Source organism: Larus michahellis, chromosome 9, assembly GCF_964199755.1.
Source record: "Larus michahellis chromosome 9, bLarMic1.1, whole genome shotgun sequence".
In the NCBI taxonomy this organism is placed as follows: Eukaryota; Metazoa; Chordata; class Aves; order Charadriiformes; family Laridae; genus Larus; species Larus michahellis.
The window spans coordinates 15,731,405-15,757,708 of NC_133904.1; the positions used below are offsets into that span (position 1 = coordinate 15,731,405).

General features: G+C 38.9%; 1 protein-coding gene across 19 annotated transcripts in view; it reads left to right on the plus strand.

Annotated features, from left to right (window-relative positions):
* TCF12 (transcription factor 12) overlaps positions 1-26,304 on the plus strand; it is a 165,289-nt gene that overhangs the window by 116,732 nt on the left and 22,253 nt on the right. For 11 of the 19 annotated variants that reach the window (XM_074601842.1, XM_074601843.1, XM_074601846.1 and 8 more), the window contains 5 exons: positions 17,476-17,581; positions 18,725-18,864; positions 19,186-19,330; positions 20,855-20,919; positions 25,167-25,245. In XM_074601842.1, the coding sequence (XP_074457943.1) occupies positions 17,476-17,581; positions 18,725-18,864; positions 19,186-19,330; positions 20,855-20,919; positions 25,167-25,245 (535 nt within the window). Of the gene's footprint in view, positions 1-3,836; positions 4,101-7,623; positions 7,806-14,194; positions 14,295-17,475; positions 17,582-18,724; positions 18,865-19,185; positions 19,331-20,854; positions 20,920-25,166; positions 25,246-26,304 lie in introns of those variants that run through there. The other 8 variants (XM_074601856.1, XM_074601857.1, XM_074601860.1 and 5 more) reach the window with 7 other exon arrangements.

The following is a 26,304-nucleotide window of genomic DNA, read 5'->3' on the forward strand; positions in this document are numbered from 1 at the left end:
ATCTGAAACCCAGTTTTTGAGACTTTAAACTGTATTAAGAATAACATAACATTCACCATGTTGAGTGGATTTCCTTTAGAGAATGTTCCTCAATGTTGGCAAGTTCAGTGTGCATTGAGGTAGCCTGGTGTAAAGCACCATCCTTGGAATACTTTTAGGAAGTCTGTGGCTCTGAAGAAAAACTTCAGAGCATCCTGGGTAGATATTTTGTGTGATGTTTAACTGACTGAACTTGTGTTTAACCAACTTCTAGTGGAACACTTTTTTTTGCTGAGATTTGTTCCCACTGGCCAGCAATGGTGTGAAAATGTAAAAAGCAGCACGTAGTTTGCTCAGCGCTGTTCTGAATTGCCTTGCGCAGTCAAGTGGTACGTTCAGCTGTCACTTGCCTTTAGTATCTGACACTCTCCAAGACAGCAGTAACTCGCCTGACCCTTGCCTCTGATGCCGTGCTGTGTTTCAGAACTCAATTTTAAATAACAAAACCGACCAAAGAAATCCTTACAGATAATGCAACACAGAACTTGCAATTTCTTCTTCATGACTCCATCTTCCATCTTTCTTTCTTCTGCTTTATGCTCATTCTTTGGCACCTGATCCAAGGGATAGAGTTTTCAGGGACTTGCTCTATACTCCTTTTTAAGCACCACGTTAGTCTGTGAGCTTGAACAAAATGCAATTATATAAACCATCCAAACTCTAAATTATGTTACAAATCAAGTAAAAGTGTTTCTCTGAGATTTTATGTTTATTAAGAAAAGGACGTGGTTTTCTTGATAGATTATTGCAGTTTTTTTAAAAGTGGCCTTTATTTGAAATCTGTCTGAAAAGAGCGGTAAGTAGCATCCCACCGCTCTTTGTCATATGAGAACATTTAGCGGTCACTAAACAACTAAGCAGTGGCTTGCAAAGTCCTGCTGTGAGAGTTCACATCGAGTTCTGGATGAATTAGGGTGAAAGTACTTAAGTAACCCTCCCTTAATAGCGTTGTGTTTTTTTAATTGCAATCAGATCATTTTTCCAAACAAACTATCCTGACATCTGACTGATGAACTATTGTGAGGTTGTTTAATTGGGAGATCATCTCTGAAAATCCTGCATATACATATATGAGGGATATATAATGATGTCAGACTATTTCTCTGTGTTTGGATTTACTGGAGATACTTTATTTGTGAAGTTTTCACAACCTATCAAAATGAGCGTATTAGATGCTCTTAAATTAGAGTGTAGATCTCCATAAAAGAACCTTAAATCTCTGCATAGTTCTCAAACTGTTAATCTGAAAAAATAACGACTTGTGTAATTTAGGGAGAAGTTATATGGAATTGCTGCAACTCCTGCTTTACCTCAAAGATTAATGTGTCCAATACCATAAATTAGTGTCGTGTTTTACAGCAATAGATAAGGATTTACAGCAATAAATAAGATAATTTGAACACTATTTCTTAATATCTTTTGCTTGCTAATACTTGTGGGTTTGGTGGGAAGGCTGTGGGACTCCCCGACGTAGGCTGGGAAGACAGAGCAGCGTTGTGTTGCTGGGTTTGGTGTGCTCTTGGACCGGGAGGTTTCCTTCCCCAGATCTTGGGCAGGTCGCTTCACCGTTTGTCCGGAACGGGCAATACAAAAATGCTTGCTTTTTCAAAAGAATGGTACTGAAATTAAAGCACAGCATAACCTTTAAATGAAATTTCGGATGAAGACCGTGTATTTACACACTGAAGCAAAGACGGAATTAAATTGCCTCTTGTTTTAGTGCCACAGAGTCTCTTGTGATGTCAAGACTTATAAAGAAAGCAAGTTGTACAGTTCTGGAGATTTAGTTATGGGATTTCATACCATTTGCACTGATAGCTAGGATTAGCTGTCAGCATTTTTTCTTTCTGTACGGAAGTAGTAGGTGGATTCCTAATGGTGGATGACAGAAGGATTGCTCGTTTGGCTTTTGAGAGCTCACTCGGCTTCATTTCCAAAAGAATTTTTCCAAGCAGCAAGTTGGAGTACAGAAGAAGAGGGGAGATGCAAGGGAATGTACGCTGAGGAACAACCGGCTCTCTGCATTTTGACATGCAATCTCCTAAAGTGTCTCTGACACAGAATTATTTAATACATTCAAAAAGTGTGTGTGTATGGCTGTCGTAGGCTGGGCTCAGGTTTTGACTATGGAGCCACCTACAGGGAGATCACCCCAGTGCAGGGGCAGCTGCCTGGTTTTGGTGAGGGGAGAAAGTGAAAAATACTGTTGTTCAGTAATGAAATAAAAGTTAAATGATACTAAGGTTGGACCAGCAGAGGGACCCCTTAATCACTTTTTAATTTTTCAAATAAATTTTCTTGGCCATATTGAGTTGATGTGAAAAGATTGGTAATGCAGGTAGTCCTCTGCAAATTTCAGTAACACAGCCTTGCTAATTCATTTCAGGTTTTAAGTCTTGTAAGGTCTATAGATTTTTAGATTGTGTAGGTTTTTGGCACATTTTGGGATGATGATTATCTGGCTTCTGCTGGGATAATTTGTTGCCTCAGGATAATAAACATGTTTGTTTACTTTTTAATGTAGATATGGGTAGTGAAGACCTTCATATAAAGGCTTTCCTTTCAATCTGTAAGCGCTTAATATTTTCAGCAAAATAATAAAACTTGCTGAAATTGAGCAATATCCCATCAAAAGTTGTATTTGAAAGATTTTGAAACAAGTTTTAAAACCTCCTCAAATTGTTTTGTACTTGATTCTGAAGAACGTGATATACAGCACTTTCTTCCTCATTCTTTCCATTTTAGTAAAATATTTATGTAAAAACTTAAACATCTGAAATTCAATATTATTTGGAAAATTACTGAAAAGGAAACTTTCTAGCTGAAGTTTCCAATAAAAAAAAATTTTATTTTTTCACTCATATCTGTCATAGGTAACTGGAGGTAGTTTGGGGGGGGGGTGGGCCCGGGCGAAACAAATGGAGGAAAAAAAAAACACCAACCCAAGACCCCAATCAACAATAAAAAACCCAACAGCCGTCCCCCAACCCTCCCCCAAACCTTGTAATGTTGCTAGGTAAAAGTCATGGATAATAATTAATATCAATTTTCTATTTCTATCCTTTCAAACTGTCCCCTCTTCCCTGTTTATAGTAATATGAATGTGATGTTAAAGACAAACCTTTTCAACAGCAAAAACAGCAAACTATTTTAGCTCTTGTGTAGATGAGTAAATTAATTTGCTTAAAACATCTTCCTTTGGATATTGAGAGGGTTTTGCCTATCAAATTTGGTCCACTGGGTTATTTAAAATTGTTTTCCACACAAATAGTCTGCTCTGTCTCCGCTGAGCAGCGTACTTGGTGGTTGGTTAACAACAGGCTAGACTTCCGGGATTTTAAAATAAATTAACATTTATTTAACTAATGAAATAAATAGAGGACATATAATAAATGATGTGTTTTCCCCTTAAAAGAGCCAGGTTTGCTTCTTAAGGCTTGAAATCATACCTATGCTGACGGCTGCGTTACGTGTGATGTTCAAGGCATCCTTTATCAAGGATCCTAACTCTGGCCTTGCTGTAGTTAATCACCATAAATGTTTGGGTTTAAAATAAGTTATACTGGCAGTTACTATGTATATCTTAATTAGCAACAGGTTGTTCAGTATTGGACTAGCTTTCTATGAATTTGTCTTTTATCATCTACATCCCCATTCCTTGCCTTTATTTCCATTGGTGTCTGTCTCTCCTGTTCAGGTTCTAGTTTTCTTAGAACTAGTAAGAACTTAATCGCTCATGAAACTTCTGTCCCTCTGTCAAATGTGGTTGAAGTTGATAAGTTCCGACCTTGGACAGAGCGGGGAGGAAGGGAGGGACCTCTAGGGCAGTTGTCTTTGCCTTATTTCCAAAGAGAGCAGGCTGACCTAGCCTCTAAGAAATTAAATGGAAATTAGTAAGAACAATAGAATTGGTATTTCTATCAAAAGCAGGCCTGGGCTCTTACCAAGTTACCATATTTTCAGCAGGATTGAAGCCCACTCTCCACAAGGAAACTTGTGATGCTTGGGTTTACCCTTCACAGGTGCTTTTGTTGGTGAAAAAGGAGCTTTCATTTCTAGTGGTACGTAATCCATTGTAGAAGTTTTTGTTTCTTGTTCTGTCTGAATAGACCCATTTAAAATAATAAAACTGTGATTAAAAGCAATAACGTTTTTAAAGTATTTTGCTATTTCTGTCTTGTGGAATACATTTGACCAGAGGATGGCTCCCATCCCTTGAGACAGTTACATAATTATCTTTCAGATGGTCTAATTTGCAGTGATCTGGAGAAATTATGTTTATTTTTCATAAATTTAAATGATGGGTTACATATGCTTATTGTGGTTTTGCTCTGTGGCTCTGACAAGTCGGACAAAAACGTATTCCACAGAAAAGTGTGTTTTCGGGAGAACATGCGGTTCATTCACAAAATCTCTCGGTGTTAAAACGGTCTTGGAAAATATTCTGCTACAGGTAGCTTGGTTTATTATTAGGTCAGTATTTCACTCTGCATCAGCTTTCATAATCTCTTTACATACTTTAGGAACAGGCAGTTTATTGTTTTTGACACACAGTACAGGGTCATGAGTGGAAACAATTCGGGCTACAAAGTGCATGTCAGTTCAGTGCTCCTCTGCTGACGGCATGTCTGTCTGAAATCAAGTTTAAAAAATTGGCCCTGTCTCCAGCTGACTTGTTTTGTCAGGCTGAGTCATAAGATTAACCCTTGACTTGTCACCAAGGAAAAATGGAGTAAACAACTGTACCCGGTACAGTATCGCTGATCCAGCTATGATTCATTGCACTGTAACATGATTCTCTTAAGAAAACAAATTTCGGAGCAGCTGTTGCTTGTCTTAAACAGGGATTATAAAAATTGCAACCATAAAACAAAACCTCACTTTGGACCTCAGGAGCTTGTGGAATAGTTATCTGGGAGTAGGTCCTGCAAATACAGACTTATTGGGAACATCATTGGAAATTTTTGATCAGTCTTTCAAATTCTCCCATTTCAGGTTTATTTTTCATCTGTTCTGGTGAAAGTAAACTTCTGTGGGGTTAAAGTCTGATATGCTTGATGGAATTATGGTCTGATCCTGTAAGGTGAATTCATGTAGCAAATGTCCTGTGAGAAACAATGGGTTTGTACAGTAAGCGTAGAGCAGATAGTGATAAATTTCAAGTATTGTACGCTAAGATTTTATTCCCACCAATGTAACTGAGGGTAGGATAACTAATTCCCTGTTTGGTAAAAATGAAATTGTTATCCTTTTGATTTGTGGGGGAGTAACTCGGGAGCAAATTCGTTTGACTCATTATGGAGGTACCAGTCTTTAAACCAGTTTGTCTACAAACAGCATCTGCAGTGGCGTTACTCAGTTTTATTGATCGATTGTTGCTGTTGTCTTACCCATGTAATAGTGAACAACGTCAGTGATTTCCTGATAAGTGTTAATTGTGTTAGTAAATATTACCTATATATTTTTCTTTACAGTTGCTCTGTACAAGTATAGGGCAGTTGTAGTGTGGGGAAGCCCCTCTCCCCCAATGCTACATGGTAGTTAGTTTTTTCTCCTGTATGTTTGAACATTATCTCCAATTGCTTCTAATTACGGCTGGATAATGCTTACTATTTGAGAGGGGGCTTGATCATACTCTTCATCTCAAATACAACTATTTTCAAAGTTGTGCGTGTCGTGTGTTCATGGAGGGGCAGTAGCTATTACAACTATGTTGATGATAGTCTTTACTTCAAAGAATCAACTCCAGTTACCCTGGAAGTATTTTTAATGATTTAAAAGTTTGTGTGCTTGAATTATTCCAGAAAAAAAGGGTTCTCTTACTACTTCAACTCTTGTAAGCTGAAAGCACCATTTCCAGTGTTTAGGGTATTTTTTCTAAGTTGTACATTAGTCTGAATTAGTGATTTTAATCTAGCGTGCCATGAAAAGTAGCCCATGCAAAGATGGAACGATCTTTTAGCAGATCTCATCTGTAGAGTCCTGAATGTTAGTGAGAAACTTTAAGGAATGACAGTTAGCTGCAAATCAAAGCTTCTTACAGACTCTCTGGGGACTGAAATGGGTCTGTGTGGTCCCTGGGGGAAGAAGGGAGCCGCAAGTCACTCTGCAGGCCTGGCCATTTAATAGTCTTAAGTACAGTGATGTTCTTTTTTGTAGCTGCTGTTATGCCTTTTGTATTGGAGAAGAGTTCAGTTCAGATATCGTTAGCTTTACGGTGTTGTTAAATAGTTCTGGATATGTAGTTTGACTTGCAGTAAAAACGCAAGTGTTTTAGCTGATGTAAACTTCAGGATGTGTTTGCCAGTGTACTCTGAGCAGAGTAGTCTCCTAATGGACTGGAAGAGTTCTCTGAAAAAGCATTTGAAGCTGGAGGTGTGAATATTTCTCGTCGGTATGTTCTGTACGTTTACAGACACTACAGTAGTTACCTCCTGAGATAATGGACAGCATGCAGAAGATGCACTACGATTTTTATCTGACTATGGTATTCTACTGTAGTCAATTTGTCACCCTAGCGGGTCTTTTTAGCTCAGATTTCCCTGATGCACAAGGTGCTTGGGAGAATGAACGAAATTTCTGTAACTTGCTCTCTTTCCCTGTAAATTGCTGAGTTGAACTTTGCCCGTTTTTTTTTTTTTGTTATCCTGAAGTATTTTCCTGCTTTTGTCAGGAGGGAGGCAGGGAGAATTCACAGCATTGGCAGTTGACACAGTTAGAGGTGGAGAAATGTGGTTTTGCTTTAACCTTTTTTTTCCTGGATTGAAATCCGTATCTGACTTACCAAATCAGTTAATAACCAGCTGCATTCATATGTAGAAAATAAAAAAATGTGCATCTCATTAGGAGTTAATGGTAGTTAATGCCACTGTTCAGTGAAGAAAGCAAAAAGACTTACCAGGCATAGATAATGTGCAAATATTGGGGAATTTTTGTGCTGGAAGTTGCAGTCTGTTTGCTGTATTGTATAATTCACATTTTTGTGATGTGTCAAAGTTGTTGGGGTCCCTCACCTCCGCTTTTCTTCCCTTTCTTATATGGGCCCAGAATTGCTTATTTCATACCAAAATGTATTATACAACATAAAGGGCGCCTGGGCTCATGTTTCCAAGGGTGCATCATACTTTGTGTACTGCGAGATGGATTTTGGGTGATTCCATAAAATACTGATGTGATTATGTATTTCTTCTTTAGGCCAAGCATCTTGCCTGTGCCTTGCCTTTGTGTTAGGGGCGCATCCTCCCGCAGGCCCCCCTGGCCTGGGGCGAGCGCTGGGGCTGCGGGGGGCTCCCAGTGGGTACCCTGCTCCCAGTGGCTCCCCGGGGGGACCCCACTCCCCGGGGCTTTGGGAGCCGTTCGCCGAAGTTGGGACCAACTTCAGGCCAGGGCCAGATGGCCGTGTGGCCGGAGCCGCGTCAGGCAGCGTCTCCGCTGCCACGAGTGCTGTAATTTAATTAAAACACAAGCATTAACTGGCGCGGGACGTGTCCATTTCCCGGCGCGGCCCGGCCCGGGCTGCCCCCTCCTGCGGCCGGGCCCCGCGCCCGGCCCGACCCCCGCGCCCGCCCGCAGATGGTTCAGTCCTGCTTTGCATAAGCCGCCTGCGAGGCGCTCCATGTGCGCGGGGCGGCGGGCGGGCGGCTGGATGCGGCGGAGAGAGGCGGCGCACCTCAGCCCGGCCCGCCGCCAGCCTCGCCATGTACTGCGCGTACCCCGTCCCCGGGGTGGGCAGCAACTCCCTCATGTACTACTACAACGGGAAGACGGTAAGGGCGGCCGGCTTTGTTCGGGAGCCGCGCGGCCACAGACAAGTTCCGAGCGCCGGGGTGCCCCTCTGAGAGGGCTGGGGGGGCGGGGGGTCGCCTCTCCGGAGCCAACCGGGGGGGCGAGCGGTCTGTGCAATGAGCCGTCCGGGGGCTGCTTTGTGTGAACGGGGCATGGCAGCCCCCTCGGCGGGGGGCGCTCCCGGAGCGGGCCGGGGCCGTCGCCGGCACCTCAGGGCGGCCCGCTGAGGCGAAGTTCGGGCTCGGGCGTGCCCGCGCCTTTCCCGCGGGGCTGCTTCTTGCGGGATTTTTGTACCTCTTCTCCCCCACAAGGCTCCTCCCGGAGCGCGGCTCGGTGCCGCTGCTCTGGCCGGCCGGTCGCCGGCTGCCAGCCCCGCTGAGGCGGCGGTCCCCCGCCGTCCCGCTGAGGCGACGGCCGCCGGCCGGCCAGGGACGGGGCCTGCCCGGAGCGGGCCGCTCGGCCTCGGTCCTCTCAAACCGTCCAAATATTGCTACGGCCGCCGGAGCGGGGGTGGGGTGGGGGGAAGCAGATTCTGAAAAAAAAACAACCACCAAACCCAACCCTCTGTGTTTCAACTTTCTGGAAATTGAATGGGGTATTTCTGTTTCATGGGTGATACTTGGAGTTTTTAAGTTCGTCTGACAACAGTTATGATTTTTGTGTATAAAAAATAACATACAATGGTAAATTTAACACAGTATGTTTTTCCCAGTCTGTTTGTTGGATGTGGTTTTAGCTTCTCTTATAAAAATAACGTTAAATAGGAAGAAAGGAGATGCTGATATTCCTCTTTTTTGTGTTGTGTTTTCTTTTTCTTTTCTTTTTCCTTTTTTTTTTTTTTTGCTGCTGTTGCACCCTCATGGGCCTATTTGAGCCTTGCCTTCATTAGCAAACTTTTTGCCAAGATTTCTGTTCAGTGGTAATTAAACCATGGATCTTTATATTCATTAAAGACGCTGCAATACGAGCTTCTTGAATAACAGAAAAGATACTGGCGGAGAGGTTAGGGGAAAGAGTAAAATTGCTTGGTCTCTATTTCATTTCCTTTGGTATAAATGCCAGCTGTCTCTCAAATATGAAATTATTTTTCTTTCATGTCTGCTTCTAGGCTAAAACAATCTGTTTGAAGTTTTATGTGAAGATATATATATGACTTAAGTAAAATTAACTATACAATACCCCTGAAGCAAAGGGAATATAACTTACATGGAGTTTTGATTTTATTCTTTCTAGAGCACAGATCACTCTATTACAACATTTCTCTTTGTTCTTGTAGCAGGAAAAAAGGCTTTGATCTTATTAAGTATTTCCAGGCATATAGTAGATGGAAGTGCTGGTACTGTAGGAGAGCATGGCTTGAAAATTGATAGCATGTGCCTGTTATGGGTCAGAGGTGACCTTTATGAGCTTGAAGAGTTAGTAAATAGATGACAAATCATATGATGATCCTATATCATGTTGCCCAAGGTTTTATTTAATTTATTTTTTTTTAGCATCTCACTAGCTTTTAGCATTTTCTCTCCTAGGAATTCTGCAAGTTGGACTAAATTACTATTTTAAATATACAGATGGAGGATATCTGAAGTTACGGAGTTAGTTTTTGTCTTAACAGTTTTTTGAAGCACACATCTTGGTGTGTATGCCAAATCTTGTATGAACCTTCCCATAAGGAGAGAACAGTACATAGCCTAATTTTGGTGTCTTACTACCTTTATTTGTATTGTTTGATCAGTTAGTAGTTGATAGTGTGCACCTCATTGTTTGAGACTTTTATTTAGATTATTGTGTTAGATTTTGGATATTGACATTCCTTGATACCTGCTGACGTATATAAAATCTGATTTATTTACACACAAAGCAGGTGGAAATGACATGTAGAAAATGTGCATTTTAAACTTTTTATTAAATATGCTTTGTTCTTTTCAACTTCTTAAATTTCTAAGCCAGAAGAAAGCTTAACATTAAGCTAAAAACCAAGTACCTGAGCACCCTAATAGATGGTCATGTGTGCACTGGCACATAATTTAAAAATGAAGTCAGGGTTTTCTACTATTAGAAGAGGTTAAATTTTTGTAATTTCTGTATATTTTAGGAGGGATAGATGAAAGTGAAAAGTAGTGTTTTAATACAAATCCCTTGCTAAGGAGCAAAATTTTACCGTTATGTGTAATAAGTGTTACCAAAAAAAAAAATAATTATATATATATATTTCAAGAATCCACGCCAAATTAAAAAGAAAAAAGATCTTAATTTATTCAATAAAGAAAATAAAGCACTTGCTCTCAACTAGAAGATTTAGCCTGTTTTCTCTTTTCTTTTTTTTGTCCTTCACCTGTTGATATATAGAAAATATTCTCAGTTTATGGAAAGTTTACAAAATTTTCATATAGAGCTTTTTGGAAAAAAAATTATAGTTAAAATTGCATCTATCTTTAAAGTTTTACCTTTTCTTCCCTTTCATTTAACAGCGGTGCTATAGACCCCAAAAACTCAAAACATCTAATCCCCATTTAAAATAAAGGTTTTTCAGCTTTTTTTTATTTATTTAGGTAGAAATAATAGCACAAATCTAAATTATACTTTTTAAAACATGTTTATTTTATTCTTTTTTTAACTAATAAATAAATTAAGCAAGCTTCTTCATTCTCTAGGGCCTTTTCAGTTAAATTTTATGAAATGCAATAGCACCAAAATAATATTTAAGTAATAGAAGTTTTATATCTTCTTTATGCATAAAGAACAAAATACAGACTTGAAAGTTTTCCACTTTTTTCAGTTCACTGTAAGTTTAGAAATAAACTGGTTGGTTTATTGCAGAATTATTTTTATATAGATCGCGATGGAGTAATGTGTCAGTTATCACCAAAATATGTTATTTTAAAGAACAGTATTGATTATATTTTATTTTATATCACCTATGACTGCTATTTCATATGAGAATAAATTTGTGGATATATTACACGTTGTTGTATTCCATGCATTGTATGGCTGAATTTGATACACCAGTCTATGTATGAATATTTTTTATTATTGAATGATACTTGTTTTTCTCAGCATAGGCTGAGATTTTATTGAGCCCTTTTTCAAGGTGGAGTTACTGCATCTTTCACAGTAGATTTCTAAAATGCCTATTTAAAAAGGGAGAAAAAAAATCAACAGATACATATTTTTTTGTATATATGTAATGCTTTGTGATTTGTTTTTTTTTGTGAACTAGCTTATATTGGGATTTTTTTTTGAGAAAATTTTTTTCTTGAGAATTTTGAGAGTGTAAAAGGCTATTTATCAATGTGCCCCTGTGTGTGCATACGTATATACGTACGTATGGGCACATGTGTATAAATGAATAAATACACACAGCTGTGAGTATATATGTTGTATATTTGGGTATTTTTTAGTGGGGAAAATGCCTGTGTTGCAGCCATCGCTCTCAGGGTTACAGCAGAGAGAAACATGTTAATAATATTGCATAATGCTTAAATGACACGATAGCACGCCTTTCTGTAGCTGTTATGCAATAAATAATGTACTAAGTCTTTTATCATCAATGTAAAATGCTTTCAGTTTGTAAATTTTGGAGCAACCAGGTGCTAAAAAGAATGATTCAATTCTGCTTTTATTAGTATCGGGCCAGTTAGTACACAGGGAGAAAAGTACAATTAAAGCTGTGCGGTACCATATGCTGCCCGCAGCAACTTAGACAAGGTCAAAGCTAACATTTGTAAGTCAGGACAAATATAAGATCATCTGGAAAATCTCTAGGGGTACATGGCTGTGGACATTGAATAAAGAGAGGTAGTAAACACTGGTCAGCTGGATTTTTTTTTTTTTCCCCTGTTCCTCGCCCTTCTCTTTCCTCTCCCCATCCCACTAAAAACGATGACTTACAAAGCATCAGCCCAAGAGAGTTTTCCCTGCTCCACTCCATTGGGCTGAACTGCCAATCTGCTGAGCAGTGGTCCCCTGCCAGAAGCGTGTCTTGTCTGCAACAAGCTTTATTGATGCTTTAAAGTGAAGGTTATGTCCATTTCCTTGGGCAAATGAAAGCAGCGAGGGATGGGATCAGGTGTTGTATTGGACAGATCTATATTTCTCAAAATGTGAGCACCAAAGAGAAACACCCCCCCGTTTGTTTCCGTAATCACGTGCGCGTTGGAGTCCGTTTGTAGAAATATAATAGTCTGTGTTGGAGGTGCAGAAACTGAGAGCACTAGTGAGTTCAGAGGAGAGATAAACAAACGCAAAAGATAGCGTTATATCTAATACTGCACCTTCCTGTGGTCAGTGCTGGGGATGGGGATTCCTACCACAGCCAGAATTGCCTTCTGAAATACAGGGAGCAAATTCAGAAGCAGGCTGATTATTTTTTCAACTGTTCCAGTTTTTTGTTTCCTTAAGATATGAATTTAATCAGGAATTTTTCAAGACTTAGTTTTATGCATCCTTTAGTTACAGCGTAGTTTGAAGACTGTGGGGAAGAGATTTTGCTTAGCAAATAAAATACAAAAAGAATCCTCAGGCACTTTATACATATATTTATTTCTGGTGTTGTTCCTGCTGCCTTACCTTCTTTCTCCTCCCTTCCCTACCTCACACTACAATTTAAAAAATAATATCAAGAGAACAGACTAAAAGGTTTCCATATACTGAATTTTTGGTAAGTTTGCCTATTGCTTTTTAACGTGAAATTTTTAACATAAAATTGTTGTTTACTGGGGAAAAAGCTAGGAAGTATTTGTGCTATGTATCATTGCAGTGGGATTCTGTGTTTCAAAAATATCCAAATAGGCATGTATAGCATGCCTAAACTGCGTAAACATTTATTTAAGATGGAATTCAGTTTAGCTACTTCAAGGAGTTTGAATTTTATACCATCCTTAAAAATTATGGTTGGATTTGCAGACAAGACTGATGTTCTGTTCTCTTAAAGGTTCTATTTTCATTCTGGGTGGTGAGAAAGAGTTTCTAAAACGTATGAACCTTTACACCTGGTATTGGAAACAAAAAGTACGATTGAGGATATGGTATGCTGATCTTGTATAGTAGGGCTCTTCATTTTATCATCTTGCCTAAATAGCAACTAAACAAGAATTTAGGGTGGGTTGGGTTTTGGTTTGTGTTTTTGGCAGCTTCTGCCTTGCTGTAGAGAGGAGCATGGAAAACTATAGTTACTATTCTACATTCCTGAAGTTTTAGTACATGATTTTGTCACAAATACAATAAACATGAAAACAAGTTTCCTTTTCCCAGAGCTGCCTTTCAGCAGAATTAGCTTTTGCCACAAAACCTGCAGATGATACACTGTTAAAATTTTGCCACATGTACAAATCGTTCATCAGTGCGCACTTGCTTAGTGCATGACTGATGCTGATGGAATGTAGATCAGCTACTTAGCAGAGTTTACAAGCTACAGAATAGGTTATCCATCTCTACTGATTTCAAAAAATTCTCTGTCTCCAGCAGCTTGATAAATATTTTCCTGAACTTCCAAGAATTGTTCATAACTAGGTTTAAATGAGTAACATAATTCATAATTCCAGAAACAGTATGCGTGATGGGAGCCTCAGTCTTGAGATAGCATGAGCTCATCGGAAGTAAGGTTTGGTTGCTTTGTTGCTATTTTTTAATCTGCTTTTAACATAAATATTAAACATTGATAAATATTTAAGAATTTGAAACAGATTACGGGAAAATTGCCTGAGAGGAAGTATGCCAGCAGGAGGACTCTAAGTGTTATATTTATTAAATATGTTTATAGAATGAGACTTGGAAGTTTTACTTAGCATAAAATTTGGTAAACCCGGATCTTCACATTAATGTTCGTGTTATTGGCACTTGTGTTAGTAAACAGAAGCACCCTGAGTAATCCTTTGATACGTGTCAGATACATCAGGTCTGTGTAACTTTCATGATAGTGATCGTTATGTATGTTAATCACCAGGGCAGATTTCAGAACTGGATGATGCGTTTGTTTTGCTTAAACCTGATGTAGTACAGATAATGTCTTCTCAGCTCTGAAGTCAGCTTCCGCCACTACCCCTCAAAAAAATAACTTAGTTGTCATCCTGCCTTTCCCACTGGAGAGATACAAACCGGTTCAGGGTGCAGAAGAGACCGATGTGGGTCTCTGCCTTGATGTCCTTTGCAACTCATTTGTCCTACTTCCCTCTGTGGAGGCTCTCCACCCTTCAGAGGCACTGCAGCGTTAGGATTGATGTATATTCTAGCACAGCTCCGAAACAGTCGAGTCCTCCACTTGGTAAGTCATGTAAAAAAACTAGTTTTGGCATGCGTTTATCGGAAGGGAATTTCCCATTCATAATCGGCGAGTGTTTTGCTTGTCAGCATGGAGACACATCCGACGCCTTCAGGCGTAGTGCGTTTAAGGGGATTAGAAGATGGGCTCCTCTTCTACCTGCTGGAGACAACCCTCTTCAAGGAGACTCTGCAGACGGGCTGACCTTTTAACGGTATTCCATGTCTTAGTGGGAATGTCTGCCAGGAAAAACTGGTTTGATGCATCCTGGATGTCACTGTTATCAGTTTAATAGCTAAAAGAGGCCATCTTGAGCAGCCACGTCATATTTATAACTGCCTTACTCAGCTGTTGCAGAAGAGAAAGCCCTTTAACTAGGACACAGACCGAGGAGCTGCTGCGCAGCCATTGTGCAAGCCTCCTGCGGGCCAGCAGCCACAGAGCCTACCTTCTGCTGGATAGGGATCCAGCGCATGCGGGGCGCTCAGAGGCAACAAACCAGTCGCCCCAATACATTGCTTCCTGACATAAAAATAAAATTTCATTTTTTTTAATCAACTTTTTTATTTAGTGCCTTTGTATTTTGCGTCTCCTGGACTTCAGCTTGATCTTAGTAAATTTTCTCCTTTGCTTTTAAATTTTGTTTGTAGTAACACAACATAAAAATTATGATTAGGTCATTAACCAGAAAAAAACCTGGCGCTCATCTGCAGGTGATCAGATGACATCAGAGGCCTGGTTTTAATTTGTGGGTAGTTCTGATTGTAACTAAAAGAGACTTGCTCCTTTTGTGGAATTGGCTGGCTATTTCCCTACATCTGGAGTTAATGAAGTCTTTGAGACCACATCAGTTGTGTTTTGCCGCAAGAACCCTTTGATCTGAAAAATCTAGACTGGCACAAGTGCAGCTTCATAACATTGCAGCTATGTTTTTGCAAGCTATAGTTAAGATACCAAAACAAGCAGAAACTATATAAAGTTATGTGTCTGTGCTAGGACTTTCATGTAGCTGTTTGGAAGGGCCTCTTTTACGTTAATATAATTCATAACATTTTTATTATGTTAATGGCTTGTACATATGTATCTTTAAATGATACATTTGTAGGAGTTCTTCAGTTTAATTTCCCTTTTGAGATAGTGTTTAATCAGTTTTTATAAATCACCCAATTATGTAAAATGTTAAAATTTCAATCTGAAGCTTGTATTTACAAATCTCATTGATAACGTTACAGTTTAAAAGTAGTATAATTCGTCATTGTAGGTGATTTCGCATTAATCAGTGTACATCTCCATGGCAGTGCTAAATGTCATAAAGCTTTGTTTCCACTGCTGTCCTGTGACAGTGATAGATTATCTATCAGCTATAGCATATGCTGTGTTATTCTGCACAACAGAGAACTTGTAAATTAAGCCCAGTTTTGCCTAATACGTTTGCAGTCTTATGAGTGTGAGTATTTACAATTTGACAGAGTGACATTTCTGTTAAAATATGTCTGAGGCATGGAATATACATGCATTCCTCATATATAGTAAATACATATGTACTGCTAACATTGCTTATAATGTATTGTCATTCTGTCACTCAGATTTGGTAAGCATCTCTATTTTACATTTATTCCATAAATTGAAAACCTGCAAGTAAAATATTGAACAAAAGCTCCCCAAAAGGCTTTTGGGGAAATTTTTCCTTTATTTTGATTTCTAAAAAGTGATAAAATAAGCGTGCAACTAAAAGTCCTAAGTTTTCCACTTGACTCCTTTTTAATCAGGTGTCTTTTTACCTGCTGCCGTTTTCATTGCGTGGCTCGTATCGGCAGCTGTGCCCTGGCTGCATGCCTTGTGCCCCTGTCCTGAGTCCGTCGTGCTGTAGTTGGATAGATTTTATTGAAATTCTGTTATGTAAAAAGAGTCTTAAGAGAGTGGTCGCTGGTCCCTGGGCTCTGGAGCACTGGCTGCAGGCACAGCCCCGGCCGTTTGGCTGGAAAAGCACTGGGGAGCGGGGAGGGGGGGGGTATTGGGATGCAAATGGAGCGGGGCTCGCCCACTTCACTTTCTAAATACCCGTGTCGGAACAGTCACTCTCCGGGAGAACAATGGGGCTCTTTTAGGGAATTTACGCTTTTTTTTTTTTTCTCTTGGCCGGCTTGGTTTTCCTGGCCCTTCTCTTGCTTGGTAAACAGCATCCCAGAAAGACGGGAGAGATGTTGCAGAAACATGCGTGTGCCTCTATTTGCATAGGAAGGGATAAAAATATTAAATTTTGAATTTTAGGGCGTAGTGTGCTTTGTAAGTCGCATTATGTAAGCTTTAAAATTATTCTTAATTTATGCGTTTATGAAGCCTTATGTATTTACAAGTAAGGCGAACGATTAAAAAATAAAAATACCACATTTTTCACTTTGTAGCAAAAAGATGCTCTGGTTTCAGTGTTACTCTTTGGTATTCTTTGCTGCCATATTTGTTAATTTGCCTTTTTTTTTTTTAGATTTTTCTTTTAACATACAGTAGTGATATTGCAATATTCAGTCTATTGACCAAAATACTGTTATGAAGAAATAGCATTGCTTAGAACAGCCAACGTTATGGGTAGAGTCCCTGAGTTTGTGAATACTGGCTTTGTTGATTTGACTTACTTATTCCTGAATATGCTTTATATTTCTTCTTAGAGTCACTGCAGTGAAAGATGGCTAATCATTATGTTTATTTGGCATCTTACAATTTTTAATTTCTTAAGAAAATTTGTTGCTTGCAAGTTGAGAATGGTCATTCCAATGTGGTGTTACACTGAAAAAAGAACGATGCTGGTTTTCTTTAATGCTAGGCCAGTGTGAAAATAATTTGCTCGATGTTGCAGTTTTAAGATTATTCTTCAGAACTTGCATTACGTGTATTTTTGATGACTGTACAAAGGCGTGCAGGTTTCTGAATGGATGATACAATGGTTGCATTAAAATCTTGCCATTTGTCACTGGATGTTCTTTTTCTCTCTGATTGTTGGGATGCCAGCTAATTAAATATTCAAACAGGCATACAGTTGTTTTAAAATAAAATTTGTTTGGGGCCCAGTTGTTTTATCTTGCTTTTTTTATCTTGAGCAACAAGTCTGTGCGAGTCATGCACTTAGAAAGCAAAATCAGCATTCAGGCTTTTATCAGGCCACCTGGCTGAGTTGGCACACCAGAAAGTGTGTTGTTAGGATCATTGTACTGTAGTTCCTCTGTACTGTGGCAACTTGCTAAAAAGTGAATAAAACAAGGGCAACAAATGCTGCTGCTTGCTACACTGTTCTTTTTTTTATTTGTGCTTTCTATCTGTGTCTGTATGCTGTTATGGGGTTTTTTAATGCACAACACCCAAGTATTACTAACATGCTTTTATTGCTCTCCAATATTTAGGTGTATGCACCATCCCCGAGTTCTGATGATTTCAACAGAGAATCTCCAAGTTACCCGTCTCCTAAGCCACCAAGCAGTATGTTTGCTAGCACTTTCTTTATGCAAGGTGGGTAAAATGACTTTAAATATATGGGTACATGTCACTTGTCCTTCAGGCAGAAATCTGCAGTCAGCCACTGTTGTACTGAATAAATGAGGAAGCGTAAAGGTAACATATTGTGCGAGAGCCTCTGATTAAGTTCTATATACTTTTAAAACAGTTAGATGAAGGGAGCTGTCTGTTGATTTAAAGTTTTTCTCATGACATTGACTGCTGACTGAAATTTAAGGGGATTATACACCAGGCCAGATGGACAGAATCCCCCATCCTTTGATTTGTAGGGGCTTCAGAGCAGCACACTGGAGTGATAGAGAAAAATGAGGTGAGGGCTTCTTGACTGTTCTGGAATTTGACTGTACAATATCAGCTAACAGTCTTAAGTTCTCAAATGCTTGTATATCCAGCATGCCAAAGAAAAAAAAAAGGGGTTTCCATCGAACAAAACGAGAGCAGAATTCATTTCCTCGGCCTCACGTCATACAATTAGCTTGTACTGTAGCCTGATGAGGTTTTGGAGCATATTGAAAGCATAGTCTCTCAGTACGGGAATTTACAGAGCACTTTAGTTTGTGCTCCAGAAGGAAAACTGCATTGACACACGGGTTTAAGGCTTATGTAATGCAGTCATTTCAGCTACTTAAATCTGCTATTATGAAATGTTTTTTATTTTTATGGTACTAAGGTATTTTAGACTATAAATGGCTTACTTTAGGTTAATAGATGTTTTGCACTGTGTGCTTATGATGAGCTCTGCTTAGCCAAACTTCTCCCCCCGCCCCCCTCCCTTTTTATTATTTCTTTCAGTCTGGAATTTTTATCAACCCTCTTGATATAAATCTGGCCTTACTGAAGGTCTGTGTAATTAGCAGAAGTACTTGGTATTTTCTCAGCTGTGGTTGGATTGTATTTCAGTTATAAAGCCTCTGTTGGTTTTTTGTTTTTTTAATAAATATAGCAACAGTGTGGTGGCATGAAAATAGAAGACGCAGTATAAACTGCTCACCATTTCCTTGCTGATCTTAGTCTGAGTAGCTGAATTCTGTATTCTTTTAAAATAATTTTGTAAAGGAAAGTAGAACTCAGTACTATTCTTCATTAAATGTATTTTTCTTGTTTTCTTTTTCATTAAAAAAATTAAAAAACAAAAAGATGGGACCCACAATTCTTCTGACCTCTGGAGTTCATCCAATGGCATGAGCCAGCCTGGCTATGGTGGGATGCTGGGAGGCTCCTCTTCCCACATGTCCCAGTCCAGCAGTTACGGCAGCCTGCACACACATGACCGTTTGGTAAGATATGCAGCACAGGTTAACGTATGTGTACTTGTATATGGAGAACTGACTTAGAAGAATGCATTTCTTGTTTGCTGCTCATGTATGTCAGTTAAAAACCCAGTTGTCGGAAATCACAAACTTACTGCATTAGATGTATGTCCTTTTATTTATGTCTGTTGTATAAATAAAAATCTGTGGCCGTACAGTGCTGCATTCAAAGGATGGATGAATCCCTTTCTTTAATAAAGGGCTGGGTGTTGTGTATTTGGTATCTTAAAATATCAACATTTATTTAAAGACTACTTAATGCCTTATGTCTGTTTCTCTTCTCTCTAGAGCTATCCCCCACATTCAGTCTCACCTACAGATATAAATGCCAGTCTTCCTCCAATGTCTAGCTTCCATCGTGGCAGTACCAGCAGTTCACCTTATGTAGCTGCCTCACACACTCCACCTGTCAATGGATCAGATAATATTCTGGGTAAAAAGAACTTTTTTTTTTTTTAATTTTACAAGAAAATGAACTTTAGGGCTGCATGACACACAAAATTAGTAAGATTTAATTCATGGGATGCTTGTAGATAGGAATACTGCACCACTGTGACATTCTGTTCTCAGCATGGCTGAGATGAGGCAAATTGTTTTGCAGTCAGCTTGAGACTTACTGGTTTATTTGCTTTCACAGCCAAGCCTATGCTCAGGAGATTGTATTCATCTAACCTAATGGCAATAATCCTTCCACAGTTCAGTATATGTACACGTTCATATAGGTGGTACTGGTGTTGCAGTTTTCAGAGCTGCTGTATCACCACGGTACTGTGCAGAAGAAAGGCAGGAAGACTGTTTCTTTGGAGAGCCTGATAAACTGCATCGTAAATTCCTCTCTTAACTGATTTAGAGATTACTGAGTAGCCAGTATGGTGGCTGGTTTAGTCTCTTCCGTGCGTACCTAGAAAGCATGAAATATAGCATGATCATCTGTTGCTTTCACGTATTTGCACATCTAAAGGTACAGCCATAGAAACTAAAGGCTTGTAGATGCCCCTTGTCAGTTCGATATGATTTGCACTTAGCTTCATTTTAAGTAAGCAGAATTTAGAGTGACTATATTGGCTTTGATTTGGAAACATGTTTTACACACAGATCTTTAAACAGCCTGTTAATGAATCTGCATGGGAAATTCAGGCTGGAAAAATCCAAGTTTGCCACAAACTTGAAATGGTGATTGTTGCATGATTTGGATTTCTGATATGAATGTCTGACATTGACATTAAATACAATTCTTTGGCATTAGAAGTTGATAATTGGAGAAAGGAGATTCACTTTTAAAGGGTCTATCTTCTATGGTAAAGCAGGTATTTCAGAGGATTCAGGTCCTTTCTGTGTTTCCAATTGGCAGGGCTTCAGGTCTCCTCTTGGCTTGATGGTGTGTGGAGCAAAAGGGCACGTAAAGCTGCTGACATGCAACTAAGAGCAGGGGTGACAGAAAGCTTGGTGGATAAGAGCTTTTCAGGGATTTTCTAAAATAAAGACGAGAGTACAACAAGGGGAATTAGAGCTGGGGGAGTCAGGAGACACACAAGGAGCTATTCAGTGAATTTGGCTTTAAGAATTAATGAAACATGCAGCACTTTAGTGATAACAGTTTAGAAATAATCTTCAATAATATAATTTTCTGATTTTGATTTTTCTTTTCATGGTTCATTAAAATTAGCCTGTGATTCTAGAAAATAATTTCAGTCTTTTCTAACTGCTTTCACTTGTTGGACTTTTAAGTTATCATGGTGATACTGTGTTTGACTTTAAAGAGGAGAGCATCTAAATTTAAATCTAATTGTTTTAATTAAATTTTTAAGTATAATGAGAACTGATTCTGTTGACACTGACTTCCTTAGAATATCCGTTTAAAAAGTGGTTGCCCAACTGTATGTGATGAATAAAATAATAAAAGTAAATAAAATTTGAGCTTTAAAAATAAGTGTTGGGTTTGCTTTCCACATTACAGGAAACAGAGGAAATGGTGCTGGAAGCTCACAGACAGGTGATGCGCTTGGAAAGGCACTGGCATCTGTAAGTAGCAGTTAGAATATTCAGATCCGAGAGACCTATTTTGATCATTGCATTCATTATTTATGTGCTCGTTCATTTTATAACATCAGATCAGGAGTTTTCATGTATGAGGGTAAAATAATGTACTATGATACGATGTTGTATACTAGACAAATGTCTATAAAAAGCAAGTGGAAAATGCTTTTACTTGTAGAAGACTTGTTCTGACTGATGTTTTTCAGGTGATGGAAAAATTTAGGGCAGATACCATTTAGAAAGTTGTTTAGACAAAGTAAAAGATAATCATAAAAAGTGTAGGGCTTGACTTTTTTTTTTTTCCCCTAGTGTTCTAGTTAAAGTAAAATATTTTTAACGTTGCTCTTAGAGCAGATCCTGCCTCGAGGTTTAAAATGTTTTCTCAGTGGCCTTATAAAGCTGAGAGGTTTTGAGTGCTGTGTTGTATAGCTATAATTTATGGAACAGCCTTCAAAATGCTGTATATGCACAAAGTTTAAACTCTTAACTCTTGCTGGATTAATGCAGATAATGTAAAACATTGCAAGTATCTTCAGTCTACTGACAGCTCTGTTTACATATGTATGCATACAACAATTACTTTTGCATTAGTAAAATCAGATGTACTTTTTATAAAAGTCATTGATATAGCATCAGAATAAAACTGGGTTTTTTTTATAAAACAGTAACTTATATAGTACAGCAGAAATTTCAGAGGTAGGAGTGGTGGCTGGGGGACCACTTTGTATTTCTTGTACGTAGCAAATAGGGGGAGACTAAGTCTGATTTAAAAGATAAAAATGACTGCTTTGCAGCCCCAAAAAGACCGTTCCTGGGTTGGATTCTGCATCCCTCACCTCATACCAGTGAATGCAAATGTGTGCATTCGTGCAGATCCTGTTACCCTTGCATCCCTCAGAGGGTCATATGTTAGAAGATTAGCAGATCTGATAATGTCTGTAATGTCCATATTGGGTAGGAGAACTCTGACCTACTGGCTTTGAGGAGAAAAATGTTGTCCCTGTTGCTTTTGGGGATTCAGTGAGCAGATAACAATTCAGAGTCCAGAGGGCAGTTAACACTCTCTTTTTGTCTGTTTGAGACCTGTCAGAAAAGAACTGGGATCATTTGGACTCCCAGAAGTAGCAATGCTTGCTTACTTCAGGCTCTTCGTTACTCTGCAGATGTGTAAGGATGTCTGCTGTTCTGCAGCCTGACCAAAATTTCTGTTAAGTCTGACACGCTGGCCAGTTAGACCTGCGGGACTTCATGATGCTTTCCACTGCTCTCCTTTTTTAAATTATTTTCTCATCCTTTCAGGTATTTTTGCCCAAGTCACTAGCTGAGAAAACCAGGCTGATGTTTTGAGGAAAAACTAGATATATTGCGAGTGGAAGTCAGGGCAGAAATGTTTAATCTAACTGGTGGGTGGGCTCTGGTTGTCATAGAAACTTGTTTCTGTCATCCTGTGTTGTTGCTTGGCAGGAGCAGCCAGGTCATTCCATAAATCATTTCTGTCATAGCTGATGGTGATGCATTCCATCTGCTCTATCAGTGCATGCCATAGTCTGCACACTTCAAATCCCTCGCCTCATCCATCTGCTTCCCCCGCACCCCGCAACACGCGCGCACCCAGCATACTCCTTGCGCTTGTTGGGCAGGGAGCATCGCTCGCGGAGGGAGCTGGTCTCCTGCAGGTGAAGCCAGCGCACATGAATTTTGATGGCTGCTAAACCAAGAATATTTTTCTGTTTGAGCAAAGTTTGATTTAAATACTGCGATTGTCTTGACTCTCTCTACCCGCCCCCCTCCCCCCCCCGGCCCAAGATGACGCTCTATGCCTTTCTGTTAGGATTTTAAATGCTACCACTGCAACTGTTGAGAGGAATTTCTAGTTCTAAAATTCTGTTGACGTACATCTCACAATAGGCCTTTCATGTGCGAAACATCAGAGGATACGACATTTGTTCTTCAGTTTAGGTATTAAAGACCATACAGAATAGTATGTGATTAAACATGTAAGGCCAGATAATACATTTGCAAAGGTTCTTTTATTTTAGGTTTAAGCCTGGATAATTGTGGTCTTAATCTCAGGGTAGGCAAGAAAGAGAATTGTACATGAAAGTATTTACACAAAGTTCCCAAAGCCCTGTGGATTATGCATTAGTTTGGATAATGAACTAGTATAGATAGAAAGAAAAGAAAATCTGGGTATTCGTGCCATTTCTAATGTGTTTCCCTGAACATTTGCCAAACAATAACCCTTTAAGATTGTGCCCATGGAGGGTTATATGGCAAGAGAAACATCTGGTTTATTTCATTGCCTAATGCCAAATCAAAACACTTGGTCTTTAATTTAGAGGAGATCAAACAGGAGGACTGTTTAACTTTGTTGATTATATCAGACCTCTTTGTGATAACTTATGTTTTGATTCCTACCTCAGAACTAGGGTAAAGGCCTTTGTACGGTCTCGGTAGTTAAATAGCCACTGGTCCCCTCACAAAAGAAAAGAAAATGTAGGGAAGTTGACTTCTGAAAGTAATTCATGAATTAAGTTTCTTTGTTGCTTTAGACTCAATAACATTAGCATAACAAAGCCTAACTGAAATGTACACTGTAGTGTTTAAAAAATTGGACTAACAGCTCCGAGGTTTGGCTCTGCAGGCTCTCAATTGTGCAGCTTTTGTCTAAGAGCCTTTTCATTAGACCCTGGCATATTGGCACCCCGCTGATTGGAATGGACCATGACTGATAGGAGGAGGAGTCTCATTTGTTGCAGTAAAATGAGTCATGTTACCGTTTAAGCCTGGCAGAAGGTGTCAGGGTTGTTCATCATTGGTCATTTAACAGCACAGCGGCCAGGGTCTGCATGCAGAATGAATTCTGACCTCGTCTTTTACTTGTGGCTTTGGTATAATGGAGGTTTTCCCTCTTATAAAATATAGCAAAATAAAATCGGCAGGTAGACCGGTGGAAAACAACCAGTTTCAGAGGAAATTTCATGGCCTTTGCTCTGACATCATTTTAATTTTCTGTATCTTATCTGTCTGGAACTTTCTACAGTTCCCATACTGACACCCAAGATTTATTTTTATTCTGACGTACAATGCATGAATTTCCTACAATGGTCTGAGGTAGCTGGTTCTTTTCAATGTATTTTCTTTCTGGCATGTATGAAAAGGAGGAGGCATTTCCATTAGGGAACGGATGGTCTTTTCTAATGAAGAAGTATGATAGACCAGGAAGGAGCATGCGGTCTATCGGGTCCTGGTTTTGTCAGTTCAAAAAAAATACAATATGCAACTGAACCAAGTCCCAGTTTATTGTCAGCTAAATGCTGAACTGTCATATTGTCTGTGTGAAGAGACATCAGCCACACTGCCAGCGAAGATTATTTTTTTTCTTATTTTATTTTAACTGCCATCTGATGACTAACAAATCCTGCTCTCTGCTCAAGTAAAACAAGTTTGAACTGATGACCTATAAAAATATGTTCTAAAGTCCATAGTCAGCCTCTAAACCTATTCGCTTCCCTTCACAAATTGAATTTTCCAAGAATCTTGAAATTTTTAGTTTTAATTAAAGCTTTAAGCACTAATGTCTTCTGCTTTATCAAGACTTTTTAATTACATTAATAGCGAGGAATGAATTGTTGCAGGTTGAGGTTTAGTATCTTAAGGGAGCAATTGATACAGAAATAAGAGAGAAAAACTGTATGTGCTGCAAGAGCAACAAAATCTCAGATGGTTTCCATTTGATAGGTACCAACAGTAACTAGAGCTGAATACTTTGTTGGTATTTGCTCTTGTGAAGGATTAATTTTTAGAAGATAACATGTGTTGACTGCTAACATCTCTCTCTAAAGTTTGGGAAGTCATTATTCCTCCCCATTATCCTGAAGTTGTGTTTGTTCTAATTATCTGTGTACTGTTAACTCTTATGTATATTGCTCTCCTTCAGTGATAAAAAGGCTGGAATTTCTGCTGCTGTTAAAGTGGAAGGAAGATGAGTTATGCTTGTGTCGCTATCAAATACAGGCTCTGCTTATTTTGACAGCTGCTTGAAAATGAAAGTTCTCTGGACATTTTTAGAGCCTTAAGTGTAATAAAGCAGAGCTGGCACTGAAGGATCAAATTGGTTTTTTTTATCAATCCAGCAGCAAGAGTGACAATTAAAGCATGAAAAGGAATCCTAATAGCTATTTTTGTATTATGACATGTATTGATACACAGTCTCTTTTGTCTGTTGTTAGATTTATTCTCCTGATCATACCAGCAGTAGTTTTCCATCGAATCCATCAACACCAGTTGGATCACCATCGCCTCTTACAGGTAGAGACTAGACATTTGTCAATAACTTGTTTGTTGTTTTGAAAACATCCTGTTCGGAATCACAGTGAAATCAGCAGTATTATTTTTCCATTGTAGGAAACCCAGATCTATAAATCCAGATTCTTAAATATTTTGTTATGAGCATTCACTTAAATCCTGGCAACTGGCTTTGAAAATTAGCTTATTAAAATAATCTTTGAAAACATTGAATATCACAGCTATAAAGATAACTGTACAGACCTGTACCATTGGAGAGAAATAAGAGTGATTTGGTTGGAGGTTTTTTTTCTAAAGCTGTATGTTAAAACTGTGCGTCAGCTTTCACTGACAAACACAGCAGATGTGTGTTCCCTCTAATTAAAATATAGTAGGCTATGAGACTATCCAATTTTTACACAGGATAGCTTTTCATTCATATCTTTCATGAATGCTTTCATTCTATGGGAGAAGAATTTCTGGCATTTTTCAAAATAAATGCTCTGTATTGCAGCCACCTCTGTCACCTGTGCTTTGTGTGTTTGTAGTGTGAATGTGGGAAGAAGCATTCCAGTGTGGAGATGAACTGTGGGCAGCTGCCTGCAGCTATTAGTGGGTAGTGCAGCTTTCACAGACACTGTGGCCTCAGCTGTCTAGTAAAAGTTGAACAGCTGTTCTCCATATAGAGAGGACTGTGAAAGCTCCATTGACTTAAATTTGTTGTTTAACAAAGAACTAGAATTACAAGCAAGATGATGTAACGTTAACCCTGTTCTTTCCTATAGTGCAATTTGGTAAATTATTTAACGTTTATACAACAGTCTGTTTTCCCATTCTCTGTTGTTTAATGTAGCCCTGCAGAGTCCTGGCCATTGGTCACTCTTTTGCAAGACTGTTTCGCTTTATATAAAAAAAATAAAATTAACTTATAGTGAAAAGTGTACAAAATGAACTTAGCTGAACATTTTTGTAATCTAGATGAATAAATTAGTAACATTATTGCACACAAAACGCAGTCATATACATCCATATGTGAATATGCATATCTATATATGCAAGGTCACTCAGAAAACTTTCATCATT